Source organism: Ornithodoros turicata, chromosome 1, assembly GCF_037126465.1.
Source record: "Ornithodoros turicata isolate Travis chromosome 1, ASM3712646v1, whole genome shotgun sequence".
Classification (NCBI taxonomy): domain Eukaryota; kingdom Metazoa; phylum Arthropoda; class Arachnida; order Ixodida; family Argasidae; genus Ornithodoros; species Ornithodoros turicata.
Window position 1 is genome coordinate 195,463,367 of NC_088201.1, and position 21,444 is coordinate 195,484,810.

The 21,444-nt window shown below is 45.1% G+C and overlaps 1 protein-coding gene across 9 annotated transcripts in view; it reads right to left on the reverse strand.

Annotated features, from left to right (window-relative positions):
* LOC135378924 (caspase-3-like) overlaps positions 1-21,444 on the reverse strand; it is a 205,046-nt gene that overhangs the window by 28,535 nt on the left and 155,067 nt on the right. The window contains exon 10 of one of the 9 annotated variants that reach the window (XM_064612098.1): positions 7,930-8,052. The exons of the other annotated variants lie outside the window; for them this stretch is intronic. Coding sequence (XP_064468168.1) covers positions 7,993-8,052 — 60 coding nt within the window. The 3' untranslated portion in view covers positions 7,930-7,992. Of the gene's footprint in view, positions 1-7,929; positions 8,053-21,444 lie in introns of those variants that run through there. 9 annotated transcript variants of the gene reach the window in all.

Sequence of the window (21,444 nt, forward strand, 5' to 3'; positions counted from 1 at the left end):
TGCTTTCCAACCTGCCTCTGTGCTCCGTCGCCCGGCGGCGGTCAGCGGCCGTTCCGGACCGCTTTCTTCAAGATGGCGTCGTTGATCTTCTCTGAACTCCTTCTCTCCACTCTATCTCTATCTATTTTTTTCTTTTTTATGACCACGATTATCTGGAAACGCACAACTGGCCTGGACACGAGTTAGACGATCCCCAATTAGTGTGGTGGCTCCCTGGAGGGTGCTGATTAATGTGGGGGGTCCCAATTAGCTCCAATTGCTAATTAATGGCGTCCAGACGAAGATGTGCGTTTCCGGATAAACGTGGTCAGTACTTGCTACGTTTGTACGGGTGATCAAGTCGTGGAAATACCTTCCCAAGCAGCACAATGTACTGAAAGTCGAGTGCAATAGGGGTGGACGGATAGGTGGAAGGCCTTGAACAGACTCGTGAAACTAAAGAACATTGATAAGACACATACCGTCCACCCCTATTGCACTCGACTTTCAGTACATTTTGCTGCTGGGGTTGTGAGAGGGTTGACGGTAAGTGGGGTGAGGAAGAGGTTGACCAAAACATAGCTTATGAAGGAACGCCATGCCTGATACCTTTCGTCTGGTAAGCAAAGCAGTAAGAGAGAGTTGGGCTTTAATGGCTCATTAATTAGATACATCCATCAGGACATGTAATTAAAATTAAAACCCTACTATTGTTAGTATCACATTGACGGTGGTCACGTATAGTAATCTTCGGCTTATTATAATAACACTTGTGATCTGATTTGTAATCGCGTCGCTCATGATCTCAGTTGTCTCGCGACGTAAACCGTCAATAGTATTCGCTACCAGAGTATGCAATTATTATTATTTATTACTTGGATTCTGATCGTATCGATTAACAATATCACTTTAAGTAGATGTGGAGTCCTTTCATATAAATTTTAATTCCTCTTGTATTTGTGTAGTCCCTGTATGAGACCCATAGTCTTCCAGGGTATCTGTTCTGCACAATTAATTAGATACATGCATCAGAACATATAATTAAAATTAAAACCCTACTATTGTTAGTGTCGCACTGATGGTGGCCACGTATAGGAATCTTCGACTCTTTATAATAAAACTTGTGGCATGGATGTAATCGTATTGATTAAGAATATCTTCTTTAACTAGATGCGGTGTCCTTTGATATTAATTTTAATTCCTCTTATATTTGTATCGTCCCTCTATGGGGTCCATAGTCTTCAAGACTCTCTGTTCTGCACAATTAATTACATACATCTATCAGAACTAAAACCCTACTACTGTTAGTGTCGCATGGATGGTGGTCACGTATAGGAATAGTTCGTAAATTGAATTGTAATCGTATTGATTAAGACTGTCTTCGTTGACTGAAAGTCGCGTCCTCTGATATACATTCATTGATAAGTTGTGTGTGTGACTACCAATAATAATAATAAAAAGAAATATCAGCATTATGTTTGATTCTTCCTGTGTAATACTTCTTCAAGTCTTCAAGGCTATTGCATCATATCGGTAATGAGTGAGTATATTATTTATTCGACCCATATTGTATTGCGGCTCGTTATTTCATTCCCCGCTTCACCACAGCAATGGGATAAGGTATCGCCCTTGGCGATGAAACTCCCCAGCCATTATCCCCTAATGAAGTTGTTTTTATGTGAATTGTGTTGTATTGTGTTTCTTCTGTTTCAGACAGGGAAGGTTTTTTGGCTGGATTTTTCCCGTTCACAAGAACGCTGAAGGAGCGTACGAAGTTCCATATATAAGGCAGAGGAAAAGGCATTTGCATGAAAATCCGCCTCCTTGTGGTGTGGCTTGGATAAAGCAATATTAGGTTAAACCAGCAGGGATGAAGATGTAAGGTTTCTTCTTATTCCCTCTCTGGCTTTGATTAACTTTTACATTTTACTAAAACAAAGAAAATGCGTGTTTTTCGTCTCACTGTGCCTCACGTTGCCTTAGTATTTCCTTCACCGCTCTCCAGTTATTTCTCGCGAAGTAAAATGATTCCCTCCGACTCTCTTCTTTTACACACGTTAATTGTTTGTTTTAACCGAGTGGGAGCACTGTAAAAAAAACAGCATGAAGCATGTCAAGTGATTCACGGTGAAGTACGACATCGTTCTGTCCAAAACAATTAGCTCGAGCAGATTATTGGATGAAATGAAGGATGACAATTGACGAAACATGAGTGGCAACAAACTGAACAAACATTTAAGACAAACACAGCGTCCACACCTTAGCAGTTACCTGGAACACGGCAATGGAGAAAAAATAAGGCAGTGTCGGTGGCGGGACCCCTCTGATTGCCGGTCAGGTGAACTGGCAATTACACTACGGCGATATCGTGTTCTCGTTACATACCTAGACCTGGTTCTGAAGAACTATACTAAGCAGTTTCAGATCATGTAAAACTTTTCAACATCCCCAAAAATTCTATGTTAAAGCTGCGGTCCTACTCCTTCGTTCCAAACTGGGCGGCTTTGTACGAACACTGTGCCGCTCGTCTATACATGCTCTTCAAGATAGTGGCGTCATTTAAAAGGTACTGCAGGTGGGTAGCGTTCTCCGTTATTCGATACAGAGCGTAGTTGTTATGCCATGTAGCCACGAACATTACGTTTTGCTCTACTATAGCTGCAGTTTGTACCACGGTGACATGAAAACTTAAGGAAGCTTCAACGTATGGCTTGTGGCATCGCGTTCTGTTATAACGTAAGATGGGAGGTAAAGCAGGAGAAATTTTTTGGTATGTCGCATTGTTAATAAACTGTGGCTCGTCCACTGGGTGCGTAAAGGTTCCCGTACAAAGATCCCTGAAAGTTCCGGAATGCTTCGAGCATTTGCAATCAAGATATAATCACTCTAGGTGTCTCGATTGCACGTGCAAAAACGACCTTTCGGTAATCACTAGTACCCACGTATCGTCATGATTTTTTCAGCTGCGCTTGGTTGCGACTTTGCAGTGTTTTCGAGTGCTGTCGTTGACTGCTGACGTCATGCCTGCCATGCTACATCCTGCTTTACCATTGAGCATTGTAATTGGCCGTTAATCCGGGCAGGCGGGAAAGAAGACGGGAAAAGATGCTTCTTTTAACCCTTGTGCATTGTGCATATATTATGGAGCACTCATATCAAGTTGGGGATCGTGGGGAATTCTTCCTTGTGTCGTTTCCAGGCTGTTTGCACCGTGGATTGTCTGAGAAACCTTTAGGTCTGGTAGCCGTGCAACAACAAAAAGACGTACGAGAAAAAAAAAAGGCGCGAAAAAAGTAAAAAGAAAGCGTGCATACCCCAACAAAGGTAGAAAGCAGCTCAGATTATGTAGCATTCGTTGTAGATGGTGTTTCCTTTCATATAGGAAAACCTATGCTTCTTGTGCACGATCGGCTTGTCTGTGCAGGGCATCTCCGGTGCAGGAACTTCTTGGTGCGCTGGCGTATTGATATATGTTTTCTATGCATGCGGGCGTGTGCTGACATTGTGTGTAGGACAAAGTGTTCCCCTGTTGAGCGGGAGCGAATAAATAGGAAAACGATCCCGCAAAGACTCCTGCGCGCCCAAAACTAGAAGGCACATGGTTACGCATGGCTCATGAAACACATCACAACCGAATGGCTGGTGTTATCATTTGCTCTCCCGATTTGTTGAAGTTGAGAGACAGTCTTTTTTTGTGTGTGTGTTTTCAATATGTTAACAGAGAATGAAACATACTCGCCATTCGATCACTAACATAAAAGCGATATCATTCGCTGCACAATTTTGCTAGCGATATCGTTCGTTGAATGCTAGTGTTTTTGCACTGTCAGGCATAGTTCACACTAGTGCGTTCTGCTGCGTGCGGATGCGTTCGGGCGCTGGTTACCGTGGCAACAGATACGTGCGCGACCTCCCGCAGCAGAACGCAAGGAGTTCGCCCGAGCTCAACTTTTTCCAACGCGCACCAGCCCGCAAGCAGAGAACGAATCGCGAGGCCGCCTTCCGAGCGTGCGCAGTAGGTTTCTCTCTGCGAGGAGTGTGTGGAGGCGGGGTAGTTGGTCTACATTCATCTTGATTAAGCAGCACAAGGACGCGGACAAAGAAGGAAGACAGGACGACTGCTTACTCTCAACTGGCAGTTTTTACTAAACGAAACATGTTGATATACACAAATTTCACACAATTTTCACACAATTCAAATACACAATTTTCTCTCTGCGAGACTGTTTACGGTTTGGTGACGCATGCATTCGGACGCAGGTATGTGAACCGCGGAACGAATTGCTTACAACGCACCATACGCACTCAGGCGCCCACACGCAGCAGAACGCACTAGTGTGAACCATGCTTTAGGCAGACACAAATATAAAATTAGATTATCTGCAATGTAAATGTCTCAGAACTCGCCTTCGTTGTACTTTAAGGTGTTCAGGTGTACTCAGGTGTCACTCAATTTCCAATCGAAACAGACAACAAAATATGCGGTTCTGACATGCTAAATCTAGCATGTACACAGGTGGCAATCATAAGGCCGAAAATCATAGGGCCCAACTATCAGGAGTGCGAGGCTCAAAGGCTTTAAAAATAAAAACACCCTAAGAAGGAGAAGGACAGAAGAGAGAAGAATGAAAAGCACACCCTAATAATCAGGGCAGAATTATAGAAAATCAGAAAAATAAGAAGCTCTAAGATGATGTCGGCCAAGTGAATAATTAAAAAAAAAACGTTGAAAAAGAATTCGTGTAAAAGCCCAATTTTTAAAATAACTCTACGGAAATAAGATCTCTCTGTATCCACAGCTATAAACTCAACTCCAGTAAAAAAATTATAAATGGCATAAAAGTCATTTAGAACATTAGTTCCTAACATCTCTCCTCAGCCCAAGGTTGTGAAACCACCTTCTGCTGCTGTTCTAACTTTTCGAACATAATTTTCATTTCTTGGCGGCTTCTGTCTTTCGATAGTTCCGTCTTCCGACTTTTCGGCCTTTTGGTTTTCAACTTACAGAGTGAGGGACGTAGTCTCGCAACGAAACATGTCGTTAGATTAATGTCATAGATCAATATCTCATGAAGTGCACCACGGCACCGAAAAATGTTCCGCAAATGTCCGTGCGTCGCCACGTTTGTGCACCGAAATGTCCGTGCGCCGAGATGCCCGTACACCGATATGTCTGAACACTGAGAAATGCGTGCAATGAGATCTGGGTGTAGGGAAAAAAGTCCAGGGAAAATGGTACCTGGATGTGTGGGCGAAAAAAAAGGGTCCCGCGGCGCCTTGCGGCCAAAAATACAGATATAAGTAGGCAAGATACGGATAACCAGCGGGCTAAATGGCTAGGGAAGGTTTAGGTAGATCAGAACAAAATGTTATGTGGCTGATCTCAGAGAGTCAGCAACGCAAAATACAAAGGCGTTGTGGGTAGCTTATGAAATAAATCGCCGGCTACCTGGTGTTATCATTCGCTCTCCCAATTTTCTGAAATTCGGAGACTGTTTTGTTATTTGCATGTGTAATGGAGAATGAAATCTACAGTGTCAAATTGATGAGTAGCATATAAGCGATGTCATTCACTGCACAAGTTCGCTAGCTATATCGTTCTCTGTATGCTTGTATTTTGCTACTGTTGATGACTCACGGGTTTTACAGGGTTTTCTCCCCTACATATTTTCTTATGTTTATGGACGATAAAAGCTGTACAGCCACTCATTCATTGTTTCATTGCCCTTACAGCTCCTCTTCTGCTGAAGATACGTATGGTTCGCAGACACACAAAGTATGAGAGAACAACTGGGAAATATTTGCCTTGCCATTCACAGTTGTCTCGCGCCGTAAGACCCTGAAATCATTATCTTTGGCTGACTAGCAATAGGAAAATACTATAGCATCCAGGTTGGGTTCAGAACTACACCCTAGGATACCCATGAACAGCGAGCGTGAAGTCGGAACCTCAGGAACCTCCGCAAAGTATAAGACAGATTATTTAAACAGAAAGCGCAGACGCAATCCGCACAATGCAAGCGATACAGTGAATGTTAGTGCTTTTATGTTCCTCATTCAATGGCGTACAGCGTTTATTGTTCATTAATGTTTCGCATCTGCAGGCGTGTGTTAACTATTTAAGTATATTTGGTAGCGCCCATTCCTCGCGGATTTGTACACGGTAGTCTTCCTCATTTTCATTTTGGAACTGGGACCGTTGTGCCGATGCAAGGAACGAAGCCGACGTGGATCCCGTCACAACACGACGTGTCGTTTGTGTGTCCCTCAGTGTCTGGGTTTTAATTACGGATGTCCGGCGTCAACAGCACGCATGCTTCCTTGACATCTTGCGAGTTTTGCTTCCCTGCGAGTTCTAGACCTTTCTCGTGGACAAAGAAAGCTCGGCTTCCAAACAAACCTTTTGCTTCTGAAACCAGGCGTTGGTTATTTTAATTTTCGCAAAGGCTTCAGAAGGGGTGCATCTCCACATGGCTTGAGTCTTGGAAGATCCTGATGACGCAGCCACGGGCGTATCAAGAGAGGGGGCAATGTCACTTGTGAAAATTGTGCACTTTTTATTCGTGGGTCACAATTACTTTCAAATGTTATAATATAATATGAACCGGTGAACACCCGTACAGTCCGCAGCGTGCGTCTCCAGGAAATGAGGTGAGGTGGTTTCACGCTTTGCCCCCTGGAAGCACGCTGCTCTCCCTTGCAAAAAAAAAAAAATCGTATAGGAAAGCCCTATGGACGCGGGTACTGAAGGTTGTTCTGACAAATGCGCTTCATGCGTGCCTGCAAGTGCACAACCTCTCACCTCACCCTCTTCACTGGTGGATTTCCTAGATATATTTGAAGCAACTTACAAACCTAAAAAAAAATGGTTCAGCTAAGATGAAGTCAAGTATGTATATGAGCGCCGTAAACGAGTAATAAAATTAAAATGTGAGTGCGGTGAAAGAGGCGCGGAGCAATTGTCTGTCGCGAACGAGTTCTCGCCCAGAGCAGGATAAACCTGAAGCCCCCCATCTCTCTCTCTCACTCACACACTGCCTTCAGAAGCTCTCTAACCAAAGAGAAGAACGCTTATTTGCACTGCTACATCGTAAATTTAAATTATTTTCATTCCCGCTTCATACTGTCCAGCCAACCTGCCAGGGCTGTTCTGTTTTGACTGTACTGTTCTGTTCTGTTTTGCACCCTCTTCAGCGAGTGTGCTCGGGCTGGCTGCGCCTCTCGCCCCCCTCCCGATTGCTACGGCTGTGGTTCTGTGGTGAGCAACTGTTCGATGAGCAATTCTCCGGTGAACAATTGTCCGCTCCCCTACACCGAGATGTCCGTCCGCTAGTTTTGTAATATCGGGTTCCGTACAAAGGAAGATAAGAGCTGAGTATAGGTATCATTAATTAGGTAAGTCGTTTCCTTTGAGATAGGAAAAATCATTTATTCTTGTGGGAGATCACGAATAACAATATGATTGGATTGGCCATCATGAGCACATGCACACATGCGTGGTTCTGTTGTCTATCCAGTGCTTTCAGTTGTAACCTAGATTACACATGATCTCTTGTAATTCTTTTATTCCTGTGAAGCATACGATTTGTCAAACTGCACTTTTGCACATAGCTCCTTACTGTGTTATTTGTATTTTGACAGCCATGCAGAGTTCAGTAGTCTGTGCCAATTATTTATATGTTTAGTGTTTGAACACCTGTGTACATAGATACCTAGCATCCATTTTCTATTTTGAATCTTCAGCAGTTTGCCTATTGTTTGATACGTATTAAGTGTATACCTGTGTACATAGATCCCTAGCACGTAATTTTATATTTTGAATCCTGCGCTGAGTTCAGTAGTTGTGTGCAAGTATGTAGGAGCAGTTATATGCAGGGCTAAGCACCTTGTGCAGCTTGCAAATCTACACCACATGGCAAAATGTGCACAAAATAGCAGAAGCACAGAACATTGTCGATGCTTTGACATTCCTTTAATACAAAAATGATGTTGTAATCAAAGTAGAAGTAGTCATCAGCAGGATGTGTACACACTGAACAAGGTTGTCATTGCTGGAAGCTGATACTGTTGTGCCTGTTTTGCAAGATAAAGTATCACAGACTTCTAAAATCAGCCAATGGACTTGTGCCTTCTTATTCCCCCATAGCATTCGTTACAGTGCCAAAAACTGTGGGCAGACATAGCACCACACAGTATGCATATATTATAAAATGTGATCTTCAAGTGCAAATATGTTCACTTCCACCTTCTTTGTACGAGAGATATGTGGAAAAATCCAGATGTACATGAGGACAGCTATAGCAGCATGCATTGGACATTAAGGTCCTGGGCCCCACCTGTGTTTGCTAGAATTTGTACATTATCCTTTCGTGCTTATTCAGTACATGGACTGTCATACTGGTTATTTTGCACATTATTCTGTCATGGGTATTTATGATGAAAGATGGAAGTCACTGAAAAGTCACTGTGTTCCAGCCTCAGAACATCAATTGTCTCATGTGGGTATTTATACTGTTTACAACGGCATGGCAAATTTACCTGTGATAAAAGAAAGCAAGCCCCCACTTGGTCTCCTGTGTCCTTTGTTGCACGCATGTCGCTAGTGTTGATTCTTCTCTGTTTACAAATTGTTTGAGTTTTTGCTCTTGGATTTGCTTCCAACAGCGGTTCTGACATTCCGCGGCTCGACATCGCGATGGAACGCACGCACGCGCAGCGCAAGCGCCCGCTCCGCGTTATACCTAATGGTGACGTACCAGGTGACGCTATTATGACGGAATTTGTAGTTTGCCCCGCAACGGATGGATGGCGCTGACGGTCTTTATCATGGCCGCCCTTGAAGACGTGGTGGCCAATGCAAGCTTCGCTACCATCTATATTTACCTTGGCTCAACTGCGGCGCTGGAGGGAATGCCGGTATTATATTTAACGAATATTCTTCTTATAATTGGGAAATCATTCCGGACAGCTAGGGTGCTGTGTCTGCCTTCTTTCCACCTCTCGAATACCTCGTACTCCTATACAATTCTTCTTTGTCCCGTCCTGATTTCCGTTGTTTCATTCGCGAGTAGAAACTCAAGGCGGTCATATGACACATGCTTCTTTTCAGTGGCATCCTAGGCTCTGCCACGTTTATATTCTTCAAAGATGGCAGTCCTTATTGTTTTGAGAGTAAGGAACTACAGCATTATCGCAGAGGCGGTGAAAGAGTCGTTAAAAAGAGAAAAAGGAAAAGAGAAGACAAATGTAGTGTGAAGCGAGGTGACTCCGAAATGTAAGATCTGAGATTTCGAAAAGCATTAACTAGTTACTGTAAGTAGTTACCCAGAAAAGTACCTAGTTACAGTTAAAAGTTACATTTCCCGTACCAGTAACTAGTTACAGTCAATAGTTATATTTTTTGTAACTGTCTGTTTTGTAAGTCAAACCGTGAATTTCTGTCTTCTGAGTGTACAAATGGCTCCCGCTACTACTTTTTCGTGATTTTCACACGCGACAGGCCTCCACGTTCATCACGTGGTGGTCCAAAGTTTGTGCAAAACAGAAGACACGTGCTGGACAAGACGGCCGACAACGAGGTGACCGCGCACATCGAACAGCGAATTGTCATGAAGTTTCTCGTGAATGAAGGCGTAAAGTCATCTGAAATTCACAGAAGACTTCAGGCTCAGTGTGGCCACGATACACTTAGCCGCAGCAAAGCATTTGAGCGGTGCAAACGGTTCCGAGATGGCCGTACATCAGTGCAGGACGATCCCGGCTGGGGCGGCTCAGAGTCCAGTGTCAGTGTTCCTGAGAACATCCAACTTGTGCAGCGCCTGATCCTCAAGGACCGACGGATAACATGTCTCGAACTGGGTCAAAAGACGGGCCTTTCTGTGTGAACGTTGGGCACTATCATTCATGAACACCTCCAAGTTAGTGACCGTTGGGTCCCGAGGCAGCTCTCAGTGTTTGGCTGGCAGAGAAGACTGGAAATCTCCCAAAGCTAAGGTACCGTTTCGACACTGAAGGACAGCCGTTCCTTAATCGGATCATCACGTGTGATGAAACGTGGGTTCACAATTTCACTCCTGAGTATAAACGCGCATAATAACAGTGGTAGAGTAAAGGTTCGCCAGCTCCAAAGAAGTTCCCAAGCACCCCGTCTGCGGGTAAGGTCACGGCTACGGTTTTCTGGGAAAGGCTGGCTTTGTTCATGTTGATTTTCTGCCCAGTGGTACCACCATCAATACTGCATATTATTGTCAGGTTCTCAGGGATGTGCATAAGGCGCTGAAGCAAAAGTGGCCGGGCCTCATCACCAAAGGAATCCTCCTCCAACAGGACAATGCACGCCCGCATACCGCGCATCTCACGACACGCAACCTTACAGAAACTTGGCTGCCACATCCCCCTTACAGTCCAGACCTCGCCCCCAGGGATTTCCATCTCTTCGGGCCGCTGAAGGCGTTCCTTGGGGGCCGCCACTTCAGCTGCGACGAGGAAGTTAAGAATGCGGTCCGGTCATGGCTGCGCGCCGGTAAATATTTCTACGCTTCTGGCATCGAAGCCCTCGTGAAACGCTGGGACAAGTGCATTAGTGCAGAGGGAGATTACGTTGAAGAATAAAACTAATTTCTCGCCTGTAAGATCACTTTACGTTTGCGAAAAATGAAAATTCCCGGTTTGACTTGAATGCCCCTCGTAGTTACTTGTAACTAAGTTACTTCCCAAGACTGCTAAGAACGAGCAAAACACTACAACAACAAAATGCAACATGCAACATTTGTAAAATAGTGACAGCGAAATTCTTACAAGTTTTCGTTTTTCTTCCCAGCTGTGAAAATGCCACTCCTTTTCTATTCACGCGCATTTCCCTTTTGCACGTGGAAAGAAGGCGAGTCCCGCTACACTTCATGTAACAGGACATATTACTTTATAATTTCCGCAAACGGTGTAACGCTTCGTTTCAATGACGAACAGCAACAAAAAAGACGAATGGAAAGACCAAACACCATCGCTGCGTGCTTATCACATTCTACAATGATTAACACAGGACATGAGAAAGCACAGAGCTTCGACGGTGGTGTGCTGCTGTTCGGAACGAACTTTTGTGAAATTACAGGCTGCCAAATTGAAGGCTCGTTCAGCTTCTGCGCAAGAAGAAATGACCCTCAGCAAATATCCGTACGCTCGTATAGGCAGCGGCGGTCCTCTGCCAACTCCGGTCATAAAAAGTGTCGTTTCCCTACACAGGAGCCAGTCTGTGACTGATGGCCTACAAGTATTTTATTTTCCTGTCATATTTCCCCTCACGATATCCCGGGACCTTCCGGTAGGAATCGCGGGACTTCGAAACGCAAGTCGCCGGGATCCGGGACTTCGGATATCCCGATTCCCAACACTAATTGTGACTGATAATAAGCCTTGTATTCTACAAATGCTGATCTTATTTTGCGAACCTTCTAGAAAGGAATGCATCGTCCGACAGCTGCTAAAAAACAGCTCGACGCCGAGAATGAGAGGTAACGCCGGTTCGAGTCCCGTACCAGCTTCGTATGAGGATAGAGTGCGCCACGCATACAGAGCGTTACAATAACAATGTCAAAAACGAGAAACAATCACCAGAAAAAGCACGGCGCAGGAAATTTGTTATCATGAGTTGAAGTTGTAAATACGCCATATCAACACAACATTTTCTTCCTTTTTTTGCTTCTTGCAAAAAGAAGGAGAAAATCAAAACAAGAGAGAAGAAACTAACTTTAACGTTGCCGATTACGTCAATTTTCTAAAATGATTCGTGGTGCATCACCTGATACTGACTCACAGCGTAGTACTCGGGTACTTCGTATTGCATGGATCTCGAAAGAACGGAAACGATTCATCCCTCCTGAAAACATTTCACCTTCACCTTTGTGAATCAATAATAGGCTTGTGGGGAAACACAAGTCGGAATGGCTATTTTGGGAGTACGAATTTTGCAATGAACCTCTTTACAGATAGCTGTGCTGCTGCTGGACAACATTTAGATGGGGTGGTGTCGCCCCTTGGTGACTGATTTTTAAGCACCAGGCCAAAGGAGCATAGTGAGACCACGACCATAAATACGAGTGCGTAACGTCAATGATATCCGCAGGGCATGGTCAACTGCAGTGTGAATTTAGCAATCGCTACACATTTCGATCGAGTCTCAAAAATGCGAGATCACACCCCTGGTGCTTCAAACTTTGCAGACTGCTAGTCATTCGCTTGATGTTTTATTCATATTTTTTTTTCGAATGTTATGGCCTTGTGACTTAAAAAGTGATAAAAACAGGGCTGTTGGGTGCTACATTCTAAAAGCGATAAAACCCCAATGCAGGGGACAAAGACAAACAAAACACAGACGAAGCACTGGTGCTCTTGTGACTCTCTTGGTACTCTTGTGACTTTGCAGAAAAAAAGTTAGAAAGGAAGCCAATTATTTCCTCATGCCTTTCCTATCGCGCGCCGACACTCTTCGGCGCGCGATAGCGCTTCAGCCAATGTGAGGTTGACCCCCGTTTCGGGGACGTAGGAGAAGATGGTGCCGTTCATAGAGAACAGGTCACGGGCAAACACCAGATGAAAAGGACTCAAGTTCGTAGTCGATTGTACAGCGGCGTTGTAGGCAAACGCCATGAATAGCAATAGGCAGTCCCAGTTGGTGTGGTCAGCCGAGACGTAGAACGACAGCAAATCGGCCAGCGTGTGGTGGAAGGGCTCATTGAGGCTGTTTGTCTGCGGAACGTAGCCCGAGGATGGCGCGTGTATCACTGAACAGGCAGAGATGATGTCTTGGATAGCTTCACGAGAAATGCGCGGCCGCGGTCGTTCACCAGGTAACGAGGGACGCCATGACAAAGCGAAATATTGTTGGTGGAGAAATCGGCTATTTCCTCAGAGTGGGAAGCGGGGCCATCTCGATGTAACGGTAGAGGGCCGAATAGATCAATGCCGACTCGCGGAAAGGGAGCTTCAGGAGCAGCAAAGGGTGCAGCAGACCCGTATGTGGGGGAGGGGAAGGGATCCGTTGCTGACAGGGTCGGCACGCGGTGACGTAGTTCAAGACCGATCAGTACACTCTCAGAAACGAAACGGATAAATTTACGCTTACCCTTACTTAGCGTAAAGTTCGACAAAATTGCAGACGCCGTATCCGTCAAGCTATGTTTTATTCCTAGTACCCGTAAACGCGCTCGCTGTAAGCGTAAAGGGCGCAGTTTTATGCGTAAATGGGACGGAGGACATGATTTACTCTTATATCCTGACGCATACGATTTCGTCTTGACGGATAAACTGAAGCTCTGCGTTGGAGTATTAGCTCTTTACGCCTATATTGACGCATATTGTTTTTCAATTGTTATACACCGGCCCTGCCTTCTGAGAACACGTGCATGGTTCCGTGTGGAAAGCGTCTTTCCTTTCGCTTGGTTAACGGTCACTCTGGCTTCTGGAGTCTCATATTATCCATTTACGCCTATATTGACGCTTATTGTTTTTCAATTGTTATACGGGCCCTGCCTTCTGAGAACACGTGCATGGTTCCGTGTGCAAAGCGTCTTTTCTTTCGCTTCGTTAACGGTCACTCTGGCTTCTGGCGTCTCACGGTCTCATATCATGCACGGTCTAGCAAATGTAAGTTGTCACATTTTGCGCTGGATGTCTGTAGTTTTTTTTAATTTCATATTTCATTTGTGTCAAACTTATCACAGGAAGAGATGGCATCGAACGAGACAACGTCGCACGCGGACGACGCTGCTTGAGCAGTTGTGATTCTCCGCGCTATCTCCGCGCTACAAATTCGTATGCGTACGCCCATTGTCCACCAGGTGATACTCTTTTTGTTCTCGTTTTTCTTGGATGGGCGTTGAAGCATCTTTGTTAACGATTCCTCAATCCGTTCTTGTAATAGGAGTTCGGACGATTATTGCTGATTATACCGCAGCATGATGTGTTGACATGAAGCAAATCGATTTTCTGATGGTCACGATATTCGATAACGTGGTGCAGGTGGTGGTTGTGGTGGTGCTGCAAAACATGTGTCGAACGCCACTTCTTAGACAGCTGAAATGAGTTACGCGTCTAACATTATTCAGTTAACTGTTATCTTAAAGGACTAGAGTGTTCCCAGTTATAGTAAGTGGTTTTTGAAGTCCATGTTACGTTTATGACTATTTCATGTAAGCGGCCTCTGCGGGGATGGACTCAGGTCTGGCAAAGAGCACCTCATCGGCATGATTTATTACGGCGTTACCATATTTACGAGATTAGCTTTCCCATTTAAACGCTAGAAACAGTATCACTTCCGCGATATATACTGCTGCACAGACACGTGCACCCATGTGACAGTATCACAGATCACATCAATGACATGATAAAATAATTTACGGGTCTAACAAAATTAGTTGAATGCTACTTAAAGGATGAGAAAGATTTCAGAATGCTATGTTTGCCAGCCTGTCACCATTTCATGTGGGAGGTCTATGGAGATGACCCAGGTCTGGCGAAGAAGACCTTATCTGCATCACGTATTATGACGCTAGCACATTTTCGAGATTAGCTTTCTCATTGAAATGCAATACCATATCTTTGGAATCTACTGTTGAACGGACATGCGTAGCCATTTGACAATATCAGTAAGCACATTATTTTGCGCTCATGACAATAAACTTCTATGTCCAGCATCCCAAGGAACAGGATACGACATGCTATTCGTAGCCATGCTGGACTGCATAATAACACGCATGCACCCTCAGCTGCACTAGGTGGTGCTCCTAAAATTTCTACTGTGCGACACATTCTGGGAAGAAATACACAAGACTCTACTCCCTCACGCATGTACAACCAGTACAACTCACCTGTAAAGATGACTTGTAAGTTTTGACTGCTTCATGAGTAATGATGCGTTGCTCGATAAATGCAACGTCTGCAATACACGGAACTATAGGGTGTTCAAAATTAAACTTTCACGAGCGCTACGCAAATACTGCGATGACAGGAAACCAGATGATAACTTTAGGCTACTTGTGTAAGAAACAGCTGCTGCTAATTATGTAGCCAGTTTTCTTTTGTTCGCCTATTTATAAAGTGCTAGTGAAAGCTTAAGTTTGAACACCCTGTATACTTCAGTTATTATACGGTGATTTCACGCCGAATCATGCACGGTGGTGAATCTTTTTTCTTTCAATCATATATTAAAACCTCGTCCTTAGGAGGCATATTGGCGCTGAAAGTAGCTGAAAATAATCGGTGGTTCTATTTTAATGAACTATCATTCTGATGTGGACATCTCGACCATTGCGTTTCCAACGCGGTTTGACGCCACGTATCTTCATAACTATTTAACACCTTTTTTTACATATTGTCTGGGGTGGGTAGCATTGCATTGTAAGTTGTGGAGATCCTAAGGTTTGCCTTTGAGGAGATAAAAAAATCGCAAATTTGCCTCATTTGTAAAATATGGTACGTTTTGGGAACCTCACAACTCGGCTCCCAGTTGAGATACCGATAGATATATACCAGATAAATAGATATATATACCAGAGATATATACCAGATAGATAAATATATATATATATACCGATAAATATATTTCGTATGCGGACAATGCAAGCGTGTTTTCCAGTGGCTCTGATATTGATGTAATAGCCACTACTGCTAACGAGATGCTTTGCAACTTGGAAAAATGGGTTAATTTAAACTCTTCACGCATTAATAGTAGTAAAACTGAAGCAATCATATTTCGACCAAAAACAGGGGTGTTAGTCTAAATAAAGAGAATAGTCCTGTTGATATTGTCAAATGCATCAAATGTTTGAGTGTCATCTTCAACGAACAGTTGCTATGGGATGAACACATTGAATACGTTCGTTACTAGATGGGCAGGTTGATACGTGATGACTTCGATGCATCCAAACAGGAACGAGGACAAACACGAGAGACACGCTACGTTCGCATTGAATACGTTCAGAATAAACTGTGCAAAATATTAGGCATGACCGCTAGACGTAGACTCGTGTTTCCTTTTCGAATAAGCTACTACTATACCGTTCACTGTTCATGGTCTCATGTCTCACCTAAACTATTGCCATATTGCCTCTTGCTAAGAATAGCCATGATGAACGCTTGCGAGCAAAATGAACGATATTACGAGTAGTAATATATGGGATGCGCGGTGTCGAATTTACGCATTTTTCGTAGATCTCCCTCACAAAAAGCCTATTGGGGGCGTTGCCCCAATTCACAATACGACGTACTCGCTATGCGAAGAAAGGACATTTCGAGACGAACACAATGATGTAGATTACTTTCGGGTATCACAACTGGGGGACGAGTTGTGAGGTTCCCAAAACGTACCATATTTTACAAATGAGGCAAATTTTCGATTTTTTATCTCCTCGAAGGCAAATCTTAGGATCTTCACAACTTAGGATTCAATGCTACCCACCCCAGACAATACGTGAAAAACAAAAAGTGATAAGCTGAGTATGTCAAATAGTTTGCAGATGCGTGGCATCAAGCTGCGTAGGAAGCTCACATCTGAATGATAATTCATTAAAAATACCCACCAATTATTTTCAACTACTTTCAGCGCCAATATGCCTCCTAGGGCCAAGGCTTTAATATGTGTTTGAAACAAAAAAATTGAAGAGGTCGACCGGACCACTCTGCCTGATCCGGCATGGAATCACCCTATATATAATTAGTTTATGACCTGTCTGCTATGGATTTCTTTTTGTATATGTCTGATATTCTGTGTACCCCGATGCCTCAACCTGTGATATAACGCTCATTAAATGTTTTTCCATTATAAACGTAATTTAGTTCAATTACTAGCTCATATAGCTAGTCTACAATTTATATTTTGTTGTGTTGAAGTGTTGTGAAGATGCACAAATGTCATTTCATAATTCTCTAAAATATTGCAGGTGTTGTAATCTGTTGGTTTATGGCTAGTATGCTGTTCCCATTTTTTTATGTTTGGTCACGTGCAGCTGATGCCACATCATTTCCAGGCAGTAGGTGCAATATTCTATAAACACATCCATGTATCTATTATTCTGGGCTCTTTCCTACAATAAAGTGGAATTATTTGGCGAATTTTTGTTGCATTACGGTTTAAATGCGTGCTACTAACGATGTGGGAAACACTTTCACGTATTTAGATGTTTTGATTTAAATGAGATAGCGGCGTACGCGGGCTATAGTGAGACGATGAACCCGGTTCAAGTGATGCACTCGTGCTTCTTATTTTCCTTTTGACTGTCGCGAGAACTCTTGTATATTGCTTGCCTTGCGCAAGAACGTGCTTGCCTTGCGCAAGAACGTGCCTTTTATATTTGTTATTTACGTGATGGATGGGTTTGTCTGTGTCATACGATTTTGCAGTGCAGTGGGCATAGCTATTGTGGCGCACTGTCAATTGCCAAGTATTTTGGATGAGCAACAAGCTATGCCTATACCATGGATATCTTTTAAGCGATAGCATATAAAAGTGAACGGGCTTCCGTCCGTATACATGCTTCGTGCACCTATGTGGTACTGCTGACGAGTCTCGGATGATACCAACTGTTTTTTCATGCCCTGTGAGATTGGTATCATCGAGATCCTGTTGTAGCAGCTGTTCTTTTTTCCTATGAAACAATTTCGCATGGTATGCCGTCTTTCCACAGAGAATTGCACCCCCAGAATGCCTCACAGTACGCATCATATCTGGGAACCTTAGGCGCCGCGTGATGTCAGCGTCCCTTGGGCAGGCAATAGCTGGAATGCAAAATTGACAGGCAATCCGATTTTCCGTCTACTGCTCTGGAAACTTCTTTCTGATGCTTTTGACAATCGGGAACTACATACCCTTTTCCAGAACAGCCGCCGGAAAACCGCATTGCAGGTCATTTCAGAATTGCAGCCGTTGCCTATACGAGGACCGTGAGGTCACGTGACGTCTACGGTGCTCAGGTTTGACGCATACTATGTGGTGTTTTTAGGTGCAGTAAGCGGTATCACAAGGGTAGCCACACAGCCCATAGAATAACCGGCATCGAACACCGCTTAAAATAGGGGTAAAAAATTTGATGATTTTTTACGCTTACTATCCGTCATACTTTTATGCGTAAGGTGTTGACCCTTAGAATATGGGTAAAAAATTTGACGATTTTTGACCCTTACTATCTGGTTTCTTTCTGAGAGTGTATAATCGCGGTTACAAATATCTATGCCGAACCCGTTCACGTGTCTTGAAGAATCCAAGATATCCTGACGTCGGATCGTCGTGCAGGGCATGAACAACTTGGAACCGGTAGGGGACAGGCACAGGGAGGAGGAAACGTTGACCCGTAGAGGAATAATTACGCTTCTACAGGAGCCCATCGAATAAGGCGCACTGCTGGACTTTGGGTTGAAATTTCGTGTTAGTGAAAGGCTGTGTGCCATACAGCTGACGCATAAACGTCGAGTAATACGGATCCCGGATTTGAGCTAAGCGGAGCGAAGCCGGGTCGGCGGAACTCAGGGGACATATCATGAGTAGCGAACCGCTGCTCGAGGGAGTAGGATCTGGAGGTAGAGGGCACCGAGAAAGTGCATCAGTATCAGTGTGTTTCCTCCCACATTTGTGTTTGACGACCAAGTCGTATTCTTGCAAGCGGAGAGCCCAACCACCCAGAGGGCCACAGGGGTCTTTCAGGATCCAGAGCCAGCAGAACGCATGGTTATCCGTGATGATCGCGAAGGGTCTGCCATAGAGGTATGAGACGCCGAGGGACAACGCTCTGCGAGAACTGTACCGATACTATATCCACTAGCGTCAGTATGAATCTCGGCAACCAACTGGGGATCGATGTGCGAAAGGACGGGCGCCGAAGGCAAAGCAATCTGCATGCTGCCGAAAGCCTTTTCACACTGAGGAGTCCAGACAAAGGGAGTGTCACCGCGTAGAAACTTGGTAAGTGGTGCATCAAGGTCGCAGAACTTTCGAATGAAACGGCGAAAGTAAGAACAAAGCCCCAAGAAGCTTCGCAGTTCTTTGGTGTTCTTTGGAACTAGGAAGTCCAAAACCGCGCGGTCTTTGTCTGGGTCTGCAGATATGCCTTCTCGTGAAACTTGGTGGCCAAGGACTTTTATGTTCCGGAAGCCAAAGGAACATTTTTTCTTTTCGATTCATCTGGCAACCAGCGGTTGAAATGTAGTCGTGCACTGAAGAAATGCGTGAGATGCGGTCTTCGAGGGTAGAAGCACATATGGTAATATTGTCACAGTAACACAGGCATATGTGCCACCGTAGTCCACGCAAAACAGTGTCCATGATTCGTTCAAACTAGGCGGGAGCGTTGCACAAGCCGAAGGGCATCACAAGAAACTCATAGAGGCCGTCCGGCGTGGCAAACGCGGTTTCCTTAATATCATCTTCAGACATGCGGATTTACCAATACCCGGACCGCAGGTCGAGTGAAGAGGACTAGATTGCCTCGTGAAAGCAGTTCATGGTGTCATCGATGCGGGCATAGGGTACACGTCCCGCTTTGTTACCTTGTTGAGTCTTCGGTAGTCAACGCAAAAGCTTACACTGCCATCTTTCTTCGGACCAAAACAACCGGAGACGCCCAGGGACTGTTGAAGGGTCGGATAATCTTTCGTGACCGAATGTTCTGTACCTCTTTCTCAATGACATCCCGGTCAGCTGTCAGAACATGGAACGATCGTTGTCTCAGTAGGTGGGGTCGTTCCAGTGTCTGTGCGGTGCTTCACGTGCGTGGCTGATTCAAGAGGAGAGTCGCCCAAAAAAAAAAAAAATGAAGCGTAACGGAAGAGAATGTTCAGTAGCTTCATTCCATGCTCCTGAGGCAAGGGGACAACGGTCTTCGCTTCAAGTGTGGCGATATCAGATGCAGAGATGGGCTCGTTCTCCAAGGTGCCTCTATCTACCTTCGCACTGGCAAGAGCAACGCGGACGGCGTCACCGCTTCACAAGCCACCAAAACGATCCTAGCGCGTAGCAAGGCGGTTTCCTTTGTCAGCGAGAGAGGTATACAGCCGTTTTCCACACGACAAAGGCTATAAGACACAACCCAAATTTCTTGGCAAGACAGGGACTTTCGTGCGTGATGATGACTTCAGCGAGCCATGATGACGGGATCAACAGTACGTGAATGATGCAAGTTGTCCGCCCGGGTAGGACAACGTCTTCACAAAGAGAAACTTGCTGACCTGGAGGGGGCGAGTCGTCAACATCATACGTTGGGAAAGGAGACAACGAAATGTTTTGCTACGCGCAGATTATGACGGCTGAGATCGCACTCAAAAAGTCACAGCGAATAATCATGTCACTACAGCATGAAGCAGACCAAAAAATCGACGGAATACCAATTGCCTTCGAGCTGTACGCGAGCTGTAGAACGAGCAATGGGCAAAATTGGTTCCCCAGTAACACATGGCATTAATGGTCCAGAAAATGGTCCAGAAAAGGGGGTCACCAGTTTTCGCAAGCGCCGAGCCATGTCCAACGTGATCACGGATGAAGCAGCACCAGTGCCTATCAAAGCCTGTACACATATCCCATCGAGAACAACATCCACGACATTGTGGGGAGAATACGGATGAGTTTGAGGCTCCTAGAACAGTGGAGTCTGCCCCCTTCCCCGGACCGCAACTAGCGGTTTGCCCGCGCTGAAGGCGTCCGCAGACGCAGTGCGGAACGTGCTGGGGACCAGCCAATAAAGGTGAGACTGAACGTCGTCGCTGAGGAAGCGGATAACATGGTGGGTCCCGGGAAAAGTTCGCTCTGGAGCCGACGTAGTCATCGCGGTCCAACAGCATGTCATCAGCTGTTGGACGTGCACGAAAGGCGTAAGCAAAGAATGTACCCAGAGTTTTGATGCCCCGCTGGCGTCTCCGACAAAATTGGGCAGTTTGGCCGCCTATGTGTATGTGTATGCATGCTTCAGGGCGCAGTCATTGCGGCCGATAACTGACAGGTGGTGGTTACGGCATGGAAGTAAAGAGAGAAGATATAGGCTCTATATGCGGCGGTGAGACCGGCTGCGACGGAGTCCAGCCGGGTGATGAGCACAGGAGATCACCGTAGGACGGACGAGGTGTCGTAGTGCAGTCCTGCCTCAGCGCAGCCGCCACCTCGTCTCGTATCAAAGGCTGCAGGCAGTAAGATTCAGGTTGCGCAGGTGGTGGACAGGTTTCAATTTGAGTTGGTCGCTGCACTACGTAAGACAACTCCTCGCGAATCAGTTGACGAACAAGCATTCGGAGTGCTGCCATGTCCGGAAGGCTCGAGGTACCAGGCACGGTTGGGCAGCGCGAAATGACGCGCCGCGCAGGCTGCGCGAGCTCCGTTCCTCTAGAAGCGATCTGCACCCCTCGATCACACTGGCGACGGTGGAAGGTTCCTTCAGAACAATGTACTGGAAGACCTTTTCAGCGATGCTTTTGGTGTGGTTTCAGTAATGCTTC